The sequence below is a fragment of the Dermacentor albipictus genome, chromosome 5 (genome assembly GCF_038994185.2).
Source record: "Dermacentor albipictus isolate Rhodes 1998 colony chromosome 5, USDA_Dalb.pri_finalv2, whole genome shotgun sequence".
Lineage (NCBI taxonomy): Eukaryota > Metazoa > Arthropoda > Arachnida > Ixodida > Ixodidae > Dermacentor > Dermacentor albipictus.
In genome coordinates, this window is record NC_091825.1 from 170304896 (window position 1) to 170320597 (window position 15702).

Below are 15702 nucleotides of genomic sequence, written 5' to 3' on the forward strand. Positions count from 1 at the left end.
AGATCTGGCTTCTCATTCTGTATTGCTTTTAAGAATGTTGCGAGTCACTATTGGCCTGCATACTCACTTGTTTCAGCAGCATTTGGTGTTTATGCAGTTTCTAGAGGTTATGCGACAGGTGGTGGATGTGCGAGAACTGCAAAATTTTCCTTCTTGTTACTCTGCTTGGCAACCTCTAGGTGCTTCTCTGAGCAGCCCTTCAGCAAGCAACACCATCACATTGCCCCGAAATCCCGTCTCACTTGTGCTATCTGTTGCTTAAAACCACAAAACATTAAATGAGGGCAAGACTTTAGTGCATTGCCAGGACAGTTTCGCTATGCCCCTCGTAACAAGTTTCAAACGAGTTGAACGATATGGCACGAGTGGCTTATTAGCCCGAGAATAGCAATACCAATGTGTGGTCGTTTGACAACAAATTCTACTTCTAGGAATTTGATGATTCCATGTAATGGCATCTAGTAGGTTACTTCAAGGGGACTAAGACATTCGTGAATGACGTGTATAATACGCTTTGATATGTGACTGGTCCGACGTTGGCCAAGAGCTTTGCTGCCACTAGGGGCAGCAGAGTGCTTGTATGGGAAGCTGTGACCTATTAATTGTCAGGTGGCTAATGTCCTTCTGGCAAGGGAGTGCCTTGCAGGTGCATTGTACTTGCACTTTTAAAGCTGTCTGCTGGCTCTTCGCAGGGCTTATGCTAGGACTCGGTAGCATCTTGGAGATTCTTGGAGTCTCTTGGAGATTCAATCCAAGAACCTTCCGAAAAGTAACTGGATGCTTTTCCTCTAACTAGATGCCAGCGATATATATATTTCTTGCACTAATCAAAACTAACACGTTCAAGCAAATTTGTTTCAGTTTCTGTACAGAGCTGTCAGTGTACCATTGCAAAAATAAATGCCACCGAACTTCCAAAATCGGAGCACTACAAATGTGTTTGCATTGATGCACTTCAGCTGACAGTGCTGTGTCATGGAGCACCTGTGCATGTGACAGCATATTCGTCTAGCAATTCAGCACTGCAGCAGCGTGTCATCACAAAAAAATGTGCATCTTGAAAGTTTGTCGCGGAATCGGCATGTCATAACATGAATCATGAAGACTATTTGGCTTGAAAAGAAACACGGCAGTACAGATTTATTCTGACATCTGCGAAAGGTAAGCAATATCATTCTGTGTGTTTTACTTTGTCAAGGATGCCCACGTATTTGGTGCTCTCACGCTCGTCCTCGGAGAGTCCCAGCCTTTCTCCTTCTGCATGGATCCACTCCTCAGCACGGCATTTCTCTTCAAGGAAGGCAACCTGCTCAGCCACGAGTTTCTCGTGGAATGCATTCATCTTGTCTTGCTTTATTCTCTCGCAGTACTCTGCTGTAAGCCTCCGGAGGTCACCTTTCTTGGTGACAGGTAGCGTGATGTGGTGCAGCTGAGCAGGAGTATAAGTGATGTGCAGTGTGTGGGTGACAAAGAGAAAACGCTCGCGGTCATACCGGTACAAATACTTGAGTGCCTTGTTCCGTTTCTCAATGGCCTTGGCAAGTGCATCCTTCAGCTCCCTGCGCTAAAAAAGCAACACAAGTTTGAATGCAAGCAGTTGGTACCAAAGCTGAATACTATACAAATCGTACTTGTTTTAACAAAAGTGCACATACACAGTGCTGTTGTCGTGTGTCTACGCCATCTATGGTATGCGGTTTTGTTAAACCAAATATGAACCAACTAGCCCAGCAACACATCCAATTAATATACAGATCAGTTCTGTTGAAGCCCACATGGTTTTTCAAAAAAGAAAAAGTTGCCATCCACCAAACAGCAGCTCTGTACTAACTTTGTACCATCATCATTCATTAGCCCTTCTCGTCCCTCTTCCCCAGTGTAGAGTAGGAAGCCAGAGCAAGTTATAGTTCAGGCAGACCTCTCTACCTTTCTGCAAATAAATCTCTCTTGTACTACCTTTAGGTCGATGACAACCTTCCCTTTTAGTAACCAATGCTCAATTCAGAGACTTAGCTTCGTGTTTTACATTGCTCAGTGGCTGCATTCTGGCCTACATGCTGCCATAGCCTTCAAAGGCCTTGCGCTTACAAGTGCTTTCATTTTGGAAAGCCACTTCTGTTTACCAAAGCCGATTGTGAAAGATGTATAGCATCATTCTATACTCTGTGTATTCTAGAGCTTCATTTTGTCAAACTGGTATCCTCACAATGGCAGTGTTAGATCTATAAACCTAACCCTTAACCTACGTGATCTTTGGTCGCGCCTTGTCTCTGCCTTTTTCAGTTTTCATTTCAGTGCCCTTTTAAAAGAAAGTTGAATGCCTCTACAGCAGAGTGACCTGTACAAGGAAGGACTGGTTATGTCCTGGCTTAGTTCCTACCATTTATTTGTATTATGAATGACCCTACAGCGAAGACCAGTACAAGAACTTGCCTGTGAATGAATGAATGCCGTAAAGCGGTGCTGCCCTCCGCAGACGTCACCAAGGTGCACTCTGCTCAAATGCTAACCAAAACACTTAGTAGTCCTGCTACACTGCTCCAGGAATGGCTCAACTCGCATGTTACTTGTAACCCATCGATGGGTGCAATGGTTGATCAATACGTCATAGTTCACGATACGTAATCACAACTGATGTCCGACAAAATCTTCAAAGCCATCAAAGGCGGAAAGGACACACATATCAAGGAAGGAAATAGTGATGAAGATCCTGTAAACGAACCAAGAATTCTGACGACAGGGGACGCGATAGCAGCTTCGAGGGTCTGCAGCTTTACTTTGCCTAGCTCCTGCATTTCGCCGCAGACCATGCTGTGAACACTGTGCAGTACAAGATTGGCTGTAATTGCACATTCTGTCAGACCACTCGTTTGCAGCAAAATTATTAGCCTATTTTACTGTCTCTTGTATTCATGTAAATAAAGGCTTTCTTTTGTTGAACATACTTATAGTTTATTTCATTTAATTCAAGATACTGTCAATCTCTGGTGGGATTTTAACAGGGGTGGGTACAAGTTGGTACAGAGTTGGGATCAAACAAATATACCAGAAGACAGAGCGGCACAACGGACTGCTCAAAATAATAAAGGTACACAAACATAGGCAAGCAGTAGAATTGTTATTGTGTATCAACATACATACATAACACAAGTAGTAGAATTGGGCACTTAATATACATGCAGAACAAAATGTAACATCAATACAAAAATGACGTCATATCAGGAAAAACATTGTGCATTTGGCCAGAGCAGTGCTTCTACTAGCTGTTTGCTACTAAGGCGAGCTCTGTTGAGTAATTACTGGATCCAGTTTGTTCCACTTGCACACTGAGAGTGGAAAGCAGGAATAGAAACGTGTTGTTGCACGAAAATTTTTCAAGTGTGACAGCATGTTTACGACGTGTATGTCTGGAGTGGCTTATACTAATTAAGGCTGAGGAATCAACCTTAAAGCGATTGTGGAGCAGTAAGAAAAAAAATTTAAAGCGATGTATCTCTGCTAGATTGTTCAGCATCAGGAGGCATGCGCGACGCAGTAGTTCCATTGGGGAATCGGTTCGACGCTATCTGATAAACCAGACAGTCTTGCGCTGCACGCTTTCTAACACGGCCGCTTCATTTTTCATGCGTGGAAACTAGGCTATATGCGAGTTGCTTTGTGCTGGGGGTAGAATGACGGTGGGCCCATTTAAGAAAAAACAGTTTGTTTGCTGCTCTTTTGGCAACATTTCGAATGTGTGTTGACCAGCTAAGAGCTGAAGTTATTGATAGGCCCAAGTACCGATACTCGTGCACTTTACGTAGTGGTATTTTATTAATACGATATTCAAAATTTAATGGTGCCTTTTTCTTCATAATTGTCATGGAGACAGTTTTGTCTCCTCTACTGTGAGCGGTATGGAGCACGACTTTTAGAATGAAGTCACCTGTTCAACTAAGTATTTTGGAGGTTCCGAGTACATAGCTATAAAGGCGTCTGACTACATAATTCTTTGTGTTTATAACAAAGTGTACACAAGAGTTTTAACTAAAATGCCTAGCCCAAAATTTTTGACCCAGCTTTTGCTTCTGCCGGCCTTAGCTGCACACTTGCTCTGCGGGGAAAACTTATTTTTAGTGTTTTGGTTTCACTTCAGTTTTATGGTAATGTCCTTGAATACATCACCTAAGCAATGGCATTATTAAGTAATGTACACTGTTTCTTCCACGGGCCACAGACGGCCCTTGTCATGCAGGCGAGGGCCCAGGCCGAGCCAGAAGCTGCAGAACAATCCTCGGCTTGAAAACTCGATCATGCAGTGCTCAAATGCAGGCTCTTGAGCACTGCAATCAATATTGTAATAGTGCTTTCTATTACAATATTGATTCCTTGATCAAACTCAACTCAAACTCACTCAACTTCCATTCCACCCTACTACTTAAACACCCTCCTGCCCCGGGATGCTTTCAGTGGGCACGCCAGCTGGTCATCCGTCAGAGCCTTGACGAACCCGTTCATGTTGTTTACGCAGGTTAGTAACACGTACTCCTCCGTCAAAACGTCTCACCGCTGTCTAGTCCAGCTGGCGTGCCCTTCCAGCGTTAGTACTGTATGCATGTTCGTTAAAAAATTTTTGCTTGCGTTGCTGCTGCTCAGTGGGGATATTGAATCCAATCCTGGGCCCACTCCTGAACAGTTGCTCAGGGAAATTCTTGATGGACAAAAGAGTATGCAGAAGCGACTAAACACCATTGAGTCTAAACTTGAGAACGTGGAAACCATAGCAGCTAAATATGCGGAACTTGGAGCACAATTTGAGAACATGCAAAGAACAATACGGAATCTAGAACAAAAACTAATCGATTTAGAAGATAGGAGCAGACGAAACAATCTATTAGTCTTCGGCTTTAAAGAAGATGTGAACGAAACACCGGATTCGCTATTGAGCACATTAAATGAAGAATTATTTCTAAAGCACTTAGGTGTTCGAGTATCTTCCGTTGAAAGACTGCATAGGATGGGCCGTAAGCAGGCAAAGAAGCACCGCCCTATCACTGTAAAATTTATTGACCACCGAGAAAAAACAACCATGCTGAGTAACTGCCACAAGCTCAAAGGGCAAAATATATCAATTTCGGAAGATTTTTCAGCAGAGACGCGACAGATAAGGAAGCACCTCTGGGACAGCACAGCCGACGATAGGAAAGCAGGTGCCAAAGTAAGGCTTCAGTATGACAAGATAAAGGTTGACAATCAAACGTACCGATGGGACAGCGCTCAGATGAAACGCATACCTGTCACCTTCCGTCGAGAAAACCCTAAAGGACTGCAATGACCCCATTCCTTTGTTAAAAAAGAAAAAAAACTTTTTCGGTGTCTAAACATAAATGCTAGGAGCATAGCAAACAAAATCGCCGAATTAGAGAGTATTGTAATTGCCCACAAACCCCATGTTCTAATAATAACAGAAACCTGGTTGCATAGTGACATCACCGACTCTGAAATAACACCTCGCGGTTACGGAATCTACAGACATGACAGGGGGGATTCCCGCGGCGGCGGCGTTGCAATTCTCTTCCAAGAAACGTTGAGTGTTACTAGGATGCCTGATATTACAGGAATTGAATGTGTTGTTGTAAAAATTTTTCTTGACGAGTGTAATCTAATCGTAGGAGGGTTCTATCGGCCTCCAAATTGCGACACCACCTTCTTCGAAAATCTTAACGAGTTCTTGTGCGCCTATAAGAATAAGTGCTGCAGTATGCTACTTGCGGGTGATTTTAATCTTCCTTCTGTAAATTGGATTAACGATTTCCCTGAGCCCCTCTCAAGTGCTTCTGAACCTTTCGTAGATATAGTAGTGCTTCACAACCTTTCTCAGCTTGTCAAAGAACCTACCCGCATTCAAAACAATACACTATCAATTCTGGACCTTTTCCTTGCAAATACTGCCGTAGTCCGCCGCAACCCACAAATTCAAAGTTTTCGAAGGTTTATCGGATCACAAAATGGTATACCTTACGTTCGAAGTGAATTTTGCTCCACAGATTGAAAAACAAGAAAGACCTGTTCCAGATTTCTCCCGTGCCAGTGATATTGATGTATTGGACGCCCTAGATGGTGCTTTTCCGGAATTTCATACCATGTGTGAATCAAACGAGCATTCTATTGATGAAATATGGGGCTACTTCAAGTTCCTGGTTCTCAAATGTGTCCGTGATTTTGTACCTGTGAAGCGAAAAGTGCTGCGGAAGCGCAATCCTTGGGTAACAAAAGAAATAGTACGAATAGAGCGGAAACTGAAAAAGGCAAGAAAACAACTCAAGCAGCGCCCGACTGTTCCCGCAAGCGATCGGCTTCTTGGCTTGCGTACATTATTAGCTGATAAAATAAAAAAAGCAAAAGAACACTATCAAAAATAACACTAAAAAATTTTCTCGTCTCATCCCCAGGAAAGTTCTGGCAGCACTTATCGCCAAAAAATAAAGCTGCACCCAAACTCCGTATTGGAGACACCTTTTTAACCGACAGTGCCGAAACCGCAGATGCGCTCAACCGATATTTCTGCTCAGTGTTTACGCGTGACGACGGTATCAGCCCACAGTTCCCTAGCTATGAACACATATTGCCGATTGGTGATGCCACAATTACTGAGGAAGGTGTGTTAGCACTTATGCTCAACCTCGACGCTAAAAAATCGCCCGGAGCTGATGGAAGCCCGAATGCGTTTCTTTCCCGGTACGCCGAATGGTGTTCAAAGTATTTAACTCTAATATTCGAGAAATCACGGTCACGCGCAGAAATTCCAACCGACTGGAAGTACGCGAAAGTCATTCCCATACCGAAAACAGCGAATCCGTCTCTCCTCACATCATACAGGCCAATATCTTTACTATGCACATGCGCAAAAATCCTCGAACACATAATTTTTAAGCACATTTCTGCCTTTCTTGACGACAACGCAATAATTGACGCAAGACAACGTGATTTCCGGCGAGGTTTTTCAACTGTAACTCAGCTCGTAGAAACAGTTTATGACTTGGCGACAGCTTTAGATAGACAAGGCCAAATAGACTTAATATTTCTCGATTTTGAAAAAGCATTTGACCGCGTCTCTCACTCCAAACTACTTCTTAAACTAAAACCTATTTTAAAGAACGACGCCTTAGTTAACTGGCTTACAGCATACCTTTCATTAAGCAAACAAAGTGTTCAGGTCAACGATGCAGCTTCAACACCCGCAACTGTAGACTCAGGCATTCCACAGGGATCAGTGTTAGGGTCGCTCCTCTTTCTTATCTTTATCAACGACGTCATCAGTGACACACGCGTCAAGATAAAGCTTTTTGCAGATGACTGCATTTTGTACAACGAAATACGCAATTCAAATGATCAGGAAGCTTTAAACACCGCACTGTATGAAATACAAACCTGGTGCTCGAAATGGCAGATGAGTATTAACCTCAAAAAGACTGTTGCAATGACCATTACTCGCAAAAAGAATCCCTTAACCCCTACTTATAGCATTAACAACCAGTCTTTATCAGTTGTGTCCACGTACAAATACTTGGGATTAGTATTAACATCAAATCTTAGGTGGAATGAACATGTAACATACATTTAAAATAAAGCAATGAAGAAACTAGGTTTTTTAAGGCGATCAATAGAAAACGCTTCACCTGAAATAAAACTCTTAGCATATAAAACATTCATCCGACCCATTATAGAATACGCTGCGATTGTCTGGGATCCGCACACACTAACCAACATCACTAAAATTGAGAAAGTCCAAAGAAAATCAGCCAGGTTTATTTTCAATTCGTACAGCTGGCGCACATCTCCATCATCTCTTCTAGAAGCTGCAGAACTGGAAAACCTTGCAATAAGGCGTTATCGGGACAGAATGAAATTTTTTTTCTTACTGTATAACAATCAATTAGAAATAGATAAAACAGCATATATTCTACCGGCTAGTCACCGTCACACGCGCTCTTATCACAACAAAAAGGTTAGAGATTTTACCTGCAGGACTAACGTACTTAAAAATTCTTTTTTCCCGCGCGCGATTTCTGAATGGAACGCACTACCTGCCACAACTGTCGAATGTCCAACGGTTTCATCCTTTGTTTCTGCACTTTGTGAATAAACCATAGCGTTCATCTCTCGTTTTTACTAATCAAATCATGATTTTGAAAGGTTTCTCTTATGTTGTTGTTTTTTATGCAGATTCCTGTTCAGTGTCTGTTATCTTGTTTGATCTTATTTCATATATGTTTTTTGTTATTTCAAATGCCTACTCCTGCCTAAGGCCTGGTAACAAGGCTGGCAGTACTTGTAAAATAAAATAAAATAAAATAAATAAATAAACAGAAGCTGCGAAGTCAGCTGAACGTGAACAGAAGCGCGCCACATTGCACTAGCAGCGCAGAATGGCCAGTCTCCTATCAAGGCATGCTGCAAGCATTGCATTACATCGTTGAAATTGCTGCCTGGCAATTATACCTAGCATAGTTTGGACATATTTTCAGAGCAAAAACACCAAGCCCATTTCCTGCCATGCAAATGTCTACATAGGCAAGATCAATTAAGGGTGTTACGTATGCTTGTACCTTGGAAGGCGTGCATGTGTTTCAGCGGCAATTACAGCACTGCAGTTAATACAAAATAAGCAACATCAGTGTTGCCCGAGGCTATGCAAAAATTGCTGCCTGAAAGGTGACTGCTACACACAATGTGCACCAACAAATGGAACTTTACAGTCATGGGAAACAAACCTTTGGGTTCATGTGATAAAGCTCTTTAAGCTTCCTTACGAGAAAGGTCTTGTGAGCAACTGCAAAAGAAAGTTGGCAGGTTACAGATATTGCATGCGTAACAACTGGAAGCACTTGCCTTTGTACTCAAATGAATCAAAGTCGTATGGATGCCTTTGGCAAAGCTTCACAAATTCGTGCTTTTTCGCCTCGTGGATCTGCCTCTGTTTATAAGCAGGTGGTAATTGCAAATAATAATTGGCCGTACCAGTGTGCAGCATACATAGAAGTAACCCGAGACTCACCATGTTTGCGAGCTGCAAGCTAAATACCCTTTTCACTTCCAGCGAAGCCCTACAAGCACAAAAGAGCACAAATAAGCGCTGTTCAAAAACAATCTGTGAAGCGCAAAAGAACACACACAAATCAAGCACCTAGAAGCGCGTTTCTTGTGGCTTTCAAAGGCACTGGTTGACGACACCGATTAGACTACACCACGCATGCTACGAGTCTCGTAACCTTAGGTCACGGCAACTTTTGGCCAGTCACAACATTAGCTAGAGCTGCTGTTGCGTGTCAGCACTCGCTGCTACGAGCTAAGTCAATGCCTTGCCAGCATTCCAGTGCGACAACCATGAGCTAAACATTTAAATATATATATATATATACATATATATTGTAAACTCTGACGAAGATCGGTCCACCGATCGAAACTGTCGAAATTAAATACTTGTTCTGTTTACCTTGTAGCACCACTCAAGTTCTTTACGTTTGAAAGGTAGCCTGAAGAAACCCTCTTTGCCTACTATATATATATATATATATATATATATATATATATATATATATATATATATATATATATATATATATATATATATATATATATAATTACAGTTCCTGCAGCTCGCCAAAGTCATCCCTTACGTCTTAAGTTCGTCAGACAGCTCGAATCCGGAAAACGGCATGGTCGGGTCAGTTGGTCCTGTGTCACTGACCAAGTCCCCTGCACCACAGTTCGAGATATGTATTAGTACTGCCACAAGACTGAACGTGCCAGATTGCACTTACCAGATCTTGCGATAACGTCAGTGGGCGCTGGGTAAGACCACTCAAACGGGAGGTAATCAGTGGGCCACGACAGTATCTTTCTATTCCTGAAACGCCTAGACACATGATTTGCTGAACCGAGATGTGCACGGTTGCCGAGAAGTGCACGAGGCTTGTTCACGTCCTTGGTTGCCGCCGAGTGAAACCCGGCAGTCGTGGTTTTTGTAATAGTTTCGGTAACAGACAACTTAATGAACAGCACTCTTACAGTACTCACAGAACACGAAAGTCTCGCGAAGCTGTTCATGCTTACCGTCAACCTGGACGTCACGCGCACAACAATGCCTATTTATTGTAGCATACACGGAGGAAGGAAGCTCAGGAGAGGCCCTGACGTCACTCTTTGCGAAGCTAAAAATGAAGCCGGAAGTTGACGTTGCTCATGGCGTTGCTCCGCCTATCGGCCAGTTCTCCTCTCTTGTTTACATTTCCACGCCGCGTTGCGTGCAACCATGCTGCTCGGACCCGCGCGCTCCGCAGCAATATTAAACAATCGTTAGCGCGTTAGCATAATTCCGCCAACGAGGGCAAAATTTCCCGCGGATATTCCTTCGTCCGTTGCTATTGCCGTGGCGCGGTACATTGCGCACAGCGTTGCATGCGCGTTCGTTTCACGAACTTTAGTTCCTCTTGTCCCACCTTGTAAGAAGAGAAGCGCGCGCACCCCTCGGGACCGGCCGTGGCCGCTCGCATTGCAGCTCCCGTAGACACTAGCGCCGGAGTTCCCTCTAGTTTTCTTGTAGGAAACCCCATAGAGTTTCCTACAAAATTACGTAATTTTCTAGGAAATTCTGTAGGACAATGACTGCAGCGCCAGAGTTCCCTCTAGTAATTTTTGTAGGAAACTCTATGGTCGAAACCAATTTTTGTAGGAAACTCTATGCTCGAAACCATACACCCTTTGGCTTGCCCCTCCTGCCACGCAACAATAATCGTTATCTGCCTTGATGCGTTTCCTTTCTTTAACGCTGCGAGCCCGGTACTTTCCAGTAACGAACGGCCCGCGCGTTATCAGCATACACTCTTAAAACGGTTGCACCCTTTGGGGTGTATATTTGTCCCACAACAATAATCGTCGTCTGCCTTGCTTGCGTTTCCTTTCTTGAAACCTCTGCGCTCGCTACTTTCCTGTCGAGAATGGTGCGTCACACTGATAACGCGCATGCCGTTCGTGACTGAGAAGTACCGGGCTCGCAGCGTTAAGGAAAGGAAACGCGGGCAAGACAGATGGCGATTATTCTTGTGGGACAAGATACGCCCCAAAGGGTGTAAAGTTTTTTAAGAGTGTAGCACAGTTTACACCCTTTGGAGTGCCCCTTCTGATAACGCGCGTGCCGTTCGTTACTGGGAAGTTCCGAGCTCGCAGCGTTGAAGAAAGGAAACGCATCAAGGCAGATAACGATTATCGTTGTGTGGAGAAGGGGCAAGCCAAAGGGTGTAACTTTGCCTTCACTCTTAAAACGGTTGCACCCTTTGGGGTGTATATTTGTCCCACAACAATAATCGCCATCTGCCTTGCTTGCGTTTCCTCTCTTGAAAACTCGGCGCTCGCTACTTTCCTGTCGAGAATGCTACGTCACACTGATAACCCGCATGCCGTTCGTGTCTGGGATGTACCGGACTCGCCGCGTTAAAGAAAGGAAATGCGGGCAAGACAGATGACGATTATCGTTGTGGGACAAGATAAGCCTCAAAGGGTGTAAATTTTTCTAAGAGTGTACACCCTAAAACAGTTTGCACCCTTTGGGGTGTATATTTGTCCCACAACGATAATCGTCATCTGCCTTGCTTGCGTTTCCTTTCTTGAAAACTTGGCGCTCGCTACTTTCCTGTCGAGAATGCTGCGTCACAGTGATAACGCGCATGCCGTTCGTGACTGGGAAGTACCGGGCGCGCAGCGTTAAAGAATTCACTCTTAAAACGGTTTGCACCCTTTGGGGTGTATATTTGTCCCACAACAATAATCGTCATCTGTTTTTCTTGCGTTTCCTTTCCTGAAGACTCGGCGTTCGCTACTTTCCTGTCGAGAATGCTGCGTCACATTGATAAGGCGCATGCCGTTCGTGACTGGAAAGTACCGGGCTCGCAGCGTTAAAGAAAGGAAACGCGGGCAGCACGGATGACGATTATTGTTGTGGGACAAGATACGCCCCGAAGGGTGTAAATTTTTCTAAGAGTGAAAGGAAACGCGGGCAACTACCCGCCGTGGTTGCTCAGTGGCTATGGTGTTAGACTGCTGAGCACGAGGTCGCGGGATCGAATCCCGGCCACGGCGGCCGCATTTCGATGGGGGCGAAATGCGAAAACACCCGTGTACTTAGATTTAGGTGCACGTTAAAGAACCCCAGGTGGTCGAAATTTCCGGAGTCCCCCACTACGGCGTGCCTCATAATCAGAAAGTGGTTTTGGCACGTAAAACCCCATAATTTAATTTTTTAATTGAAACGCGGGCAATACAGATGACGATTATCATTGTGGGACAGATATACACCCCAAAGGGTGCAACTGTTTTTAGAGTGTACACTCTAAGAACAGTTTACACCCTTTGGAGTGCCCCTACTGCCACACAACAATAATCGTCATCTGTCTTGATGCGTTTCCTTTCTTTAACGCTGCGAGCCCGGTACTTTCCAGTAACGAACGGCACGCGGGTTATCAGCATGATAGCATTTTAGGAGCGCGTTGCCACAGCAACCGCACTTCTGAAGCCCTCGCTAATGCAAGTGAGATAAGATATTTTGGCCCGTCTTTCTCGCAGCGGATTGTGTTCGCGAGACAAGCTGACTTTGGAGTGTGATGTGTAAGCTTGCAAGTTGTGTTTTGGGCGCGGGTCTTCCTAGTCTTCTAAAACGTAGACGGGCACACGAGACGAGAGGACGGCACCATGAGCGTGTTAACACCAGGATGGAAAACCAACAAGCCCAAGCCACTGTTCTTCAACATGCCACGGAAAGACACAGGAGCGCGTCTGTTTCACTAAAGGTGTTACAGAAGTTTCGTAGGCTTTGTTCTGACGCGCGTCAGCAGCACACACTTCCAGCGGCTCGAAGCGATGCAATTTCAAAGCTCGCGCCTATCTTGCCTATCTGCTCCGGCGAGCTGATTGGAGGCGAAAAGGTAGATGGCACACCAACATGGTTGCACTTCCGGCTTCAAAAACCTGACGTCAGGGTAGTCAGGGCGTCTTGTGTTTTATGTCTTTCCTCCATATTTTGTTCTTTATTTTATGGTTGCTTGTTGGGCCTGGTGTTGTCTTGTAGCTGGCTGCAGTAGCTGCTGTAACAGAGCGTTTCCTTTTGTATATTTATACGCTTTTGTACTTTTGACGATATGCAATATAATTAATTTTAGTTTTGAAAGTGGTGTCTACAAGCATCTGCGCATGTTTGACGTTGTGTTGAACGCTGCGATCACTGGTACGCTACAGACACGTCGTGAGCCTTCGCTTAAATAGCCCATCCTGCATGCGTGATGTGTTGCGTGCAAATGCACTTTGTGATTGCTGGGTGCATGTATAATCGAAGTGATAGCCACCGCGAAAGTGTTCGGTTTTTAGACGCTTTGAAGTGCGCAAAGCTACCGGCATGATTATGCCTATTGTGGCACCGTGCACACAGGCGACTGTGATGCTTCATTTTTAAAATTGTCTCGGTGATTCATTTTAAATGATATAAGTTCATGTTGCCGAGTTCACACGCCTGCCTGCAATACTCGTTTTTTTTTTTTCCCTTTTTACTGACGGGCATTATGGCACCGTATGCGGGAGCGTCCACGAAGTTTGACATGGAACTGATGGAACATGGTCGCTTCAGCTTCCTAGCCTCGAGAACGTTTCCGTGAAACGTCCGATTGCGGTTATATCATAGTGGCCGGTATTTTGCTGGTAACGCAGCCGGGGTATTCCTCATTGCTGCGAAAGTCGAGTGCATATCAGTTCCTGTCGTGATCGTGAAGTGCTGCATCGTCGCGCCATGTGTTGTTCAAAATAGAAAGTTGTCTCCCGAAGTGTGCAGATATCATCAACAGGGTTCGTCGCAAAACATGGTTGTTGGTTATTGTTCGGTGTAGTTGCATAGTATTGTACGTACCTTAGCCTGAAATTGTGTTGCTTAATTCCGTTTGTTTCAGAATGCTCGAGTTTGTTCCAGTACAATGGCGAGCATTCTGCACCATGAAACAAACAGCCCTAACTGCTACTGCTGCCACACAGCGCCCAAGCGGCCACCTCAGCCAGCATCTGCAAGCACCTCGTCAAGCACAAACGATTTGGATGCTTCTTTACATGAGCTAGGCATGCTGAGTGCTGTCACAAACTCTCGCCAGGACTATGTACTTGAGAAGCTCTCCCACAGAGCTAGAAACATGGACTCTAGCCCACACCATTCTGGGCTCTGTGTGTTAGCCATGAATTCTGCCTACATTGCAGACTTTTCATTCATGACTTCAAGTGTTGTTCCAGAGAGCCCCCCAAGTCCATCTGAGACTGTGCCACTCCTGACTTTACGACGTCCTCGTATTCGGGCCCTTCGTAGGCGACACTACTTTTATCAGCCATATGACTACCCTTGGCGGCAAAGACTAGTGGACATGCTGAGGACAAAAGAAGATGAATCTGCAGCTGAGTTTGAGAATGGCACTGATGGTGTCAACAAGTCGAACCCGGGCAGCCCGTCCAAGTTGACTGGGACCACTTCTAACACAAGTGCCACTACTGTGGCTGGTATTGTCCGGTCCAAGTCACTAGACGACCTTGAAGTGTGTGCCAAGGAATGTGGGACCAAAGAAGATATTGAAACAGTATCACGTAAAATAAGCAACCTTCATGTCAGCTAGCTTTGCTTTCTATAGGCACACATCACACAGCGGCAGTGTTGGTGTGCCTTAAAATTTATTCAATTGGTTGCCTTCAGCAGAAAATGTTTTTTTTTTTTTTTTAAGAGAGGTGCCCTCCTGTCTGGCTTGCTTTTCTTGGCTACTAAGTTTGTAACCTCTGAAACACTTATTGACATATTACCTTCCTTTTTCTGATATATATTAGCATTAAATCTATCTTTGCAGTGCTAAGTTGGTGATAGAAATATCTACTGGCAATGTGCCCTGAGCAAAACACTTGTGATGAATCTTTTGTTATTTGGGTCAAGTGCACTAGTCTCTAAGGGGCTTTCTGTACCTGATTAGCGGATGAGAGGTTGCTACGCTTATGCTGGAACACACAAACATATGTTAGCAGATGCTCATAACTGTGTAAAGTGCCCAGTTAATGTTGTGGTCTCAGCTGCATTTTTTTTTCATTTTCAGTCTATTGCAGTTTCAAAGTTGCAATATGTCTTGCAAATTCACTGAAGTCGAAGTAAAAGTAGCAAAGATGCATCAGTATAATCAAATTATTGTCAAAACACCTTTTGTAGCCAGAGCTGATTTTCTGCTCAGTAATGCCTGCTTGTTGAAAAGCAAAAATGTACAGACAACAGGTCTGTGTTGTAAAATTTTAACTGTCAATTTCAGGCGGCATGACGAAGCTGTGAAAAAAATGCACCTTTTTTCTGGCACCCATGGTTCGTACATGTTTGGTCATTTGGCACCATTCATGGCAACTTGCAGGGTTCGTGACCCTTAACCCTCTCAGGCGCCAATGAATTCTCTTGATTGAAAACTTATTTTCACTGCATTTCTCGCATCTTCAGAATCATAAAGTGTACAGATGCAGAATAGGTTAACAATTTATAATTTTTAGTGAGTTTTGTCAAGCTTACAGAATGGGGACTTCATGCGAAAACTAGCTACAGGAACATCAGATATAAGAATGTCAACTATTTCATGTATAGCAAGCTTGAAAACTGCCTATCCGGGTACTTGAAGA

General features: G+C 44.2%; 2 protein-coding genes across 4 annotated transcripts; one reads left to right on the forward strand and one right to left on the reverse strand.

The window, feature by feature from the left end:
* Positions 1 to 1114: 1114 nt before the first annotated feature.
* Positions 1115 to 10168, reverse strand: bonsai (28S ribosomal protein S15, mitochondrial). 2 transcript variants are annotated; one of them, XM_070539317.1, is made up of 6 exons: positions 9804 to 10164; positions 9660 to 9738; positions 9038 to 9086; positions 8872 to 8956; positions 8754 to 8812; positions 1115 to 1564 (listed from the first exon to the last, which is right to left on the reverse strand). In XM_070539317.1, the coding sequence occupies exons 1-6, from the start codon at positions 10087 to 10089 to the stop codon at positions 1172 to 1174; spliced, it is 951 nt and encodes a 316-aa protein (XP_070395418.1). In that variant the 5' UTR covers positions 10090 to 10164; the 3' UTR covers positions 1115 to 1171. The 2 variants fall into 2 exon arrangements, with proteins under 2 accessions (XP_070395418.1, XP_070395419.1); XM_070539318.1 differs by lacking the exons at positions 8754 to 8812; positions 8872 to 8956 and having other exon boundaries at positions 9804 to 10168.
* A 2860-nt stretch (positions 10169 to 13028) lies between these two features.
* LOC139060246 (uncharacterized) lies at positions 13029 to 14906 on the forward strand. Of its 2 annotated transcripts, none has more exons than XM_070539322.1 (2): positions 13029 to 13258; positions 13971 to 14906. In XM_070539322.1, exon 2 carries the CDS (start codon positions 13995 to 13997, stop codon positions 14673 to 14675), a length of 681 nt encoding a protein of 226 aa, XP_070395423.1. In that variant the 5' UTR covers positions 13029 to 13258; positions 13971 to 13994; the 3' UTR covers positions 14676 to 14906. The 2 variants fall into 2 exon arrangements, with proteins under 2 accessions (XP_070395423.1, XP_070395424.1); XM_070539323.1 differs by lacking the exon at positions 13029 to 13258 and adding an exon at positions 13353 to 13869.
* Positions 14907 to 15702: the final 796 nt, after the last annotated feature.

Bases quoted from the DNA above. Each gene is read 5' to 3' on its own strand.
- bonsai (XM_070539317.1), bottom strand. From the start codon at position 10,089: ATGAACAGCTTCGCGAGACTTTCGTGTTCTGTGAGTACTGTAAGAGTG. The intron at 9,739-9,803 runs GTAAGTGCAATC...ACTGTGGTGCAG, and splicing joins TGACGTTATCGCAAGATCTG to GGGACTTGGTCAGTGACACA. The intron at 1,565-8,753 runs GTTTGTTTCCCA...TTGCTTTTTTAG, and splicing joins TTTATCACATGAACCCAAAG to CGCAGGGAGCTGAAGGATGC.
- LOC139060246 (XM_070539322.1), top strand. From the start codon at position 13,995: ATGGCGAGCATTCTGCACCATGAAACAAACAGCCCTAACTGCTACTGC.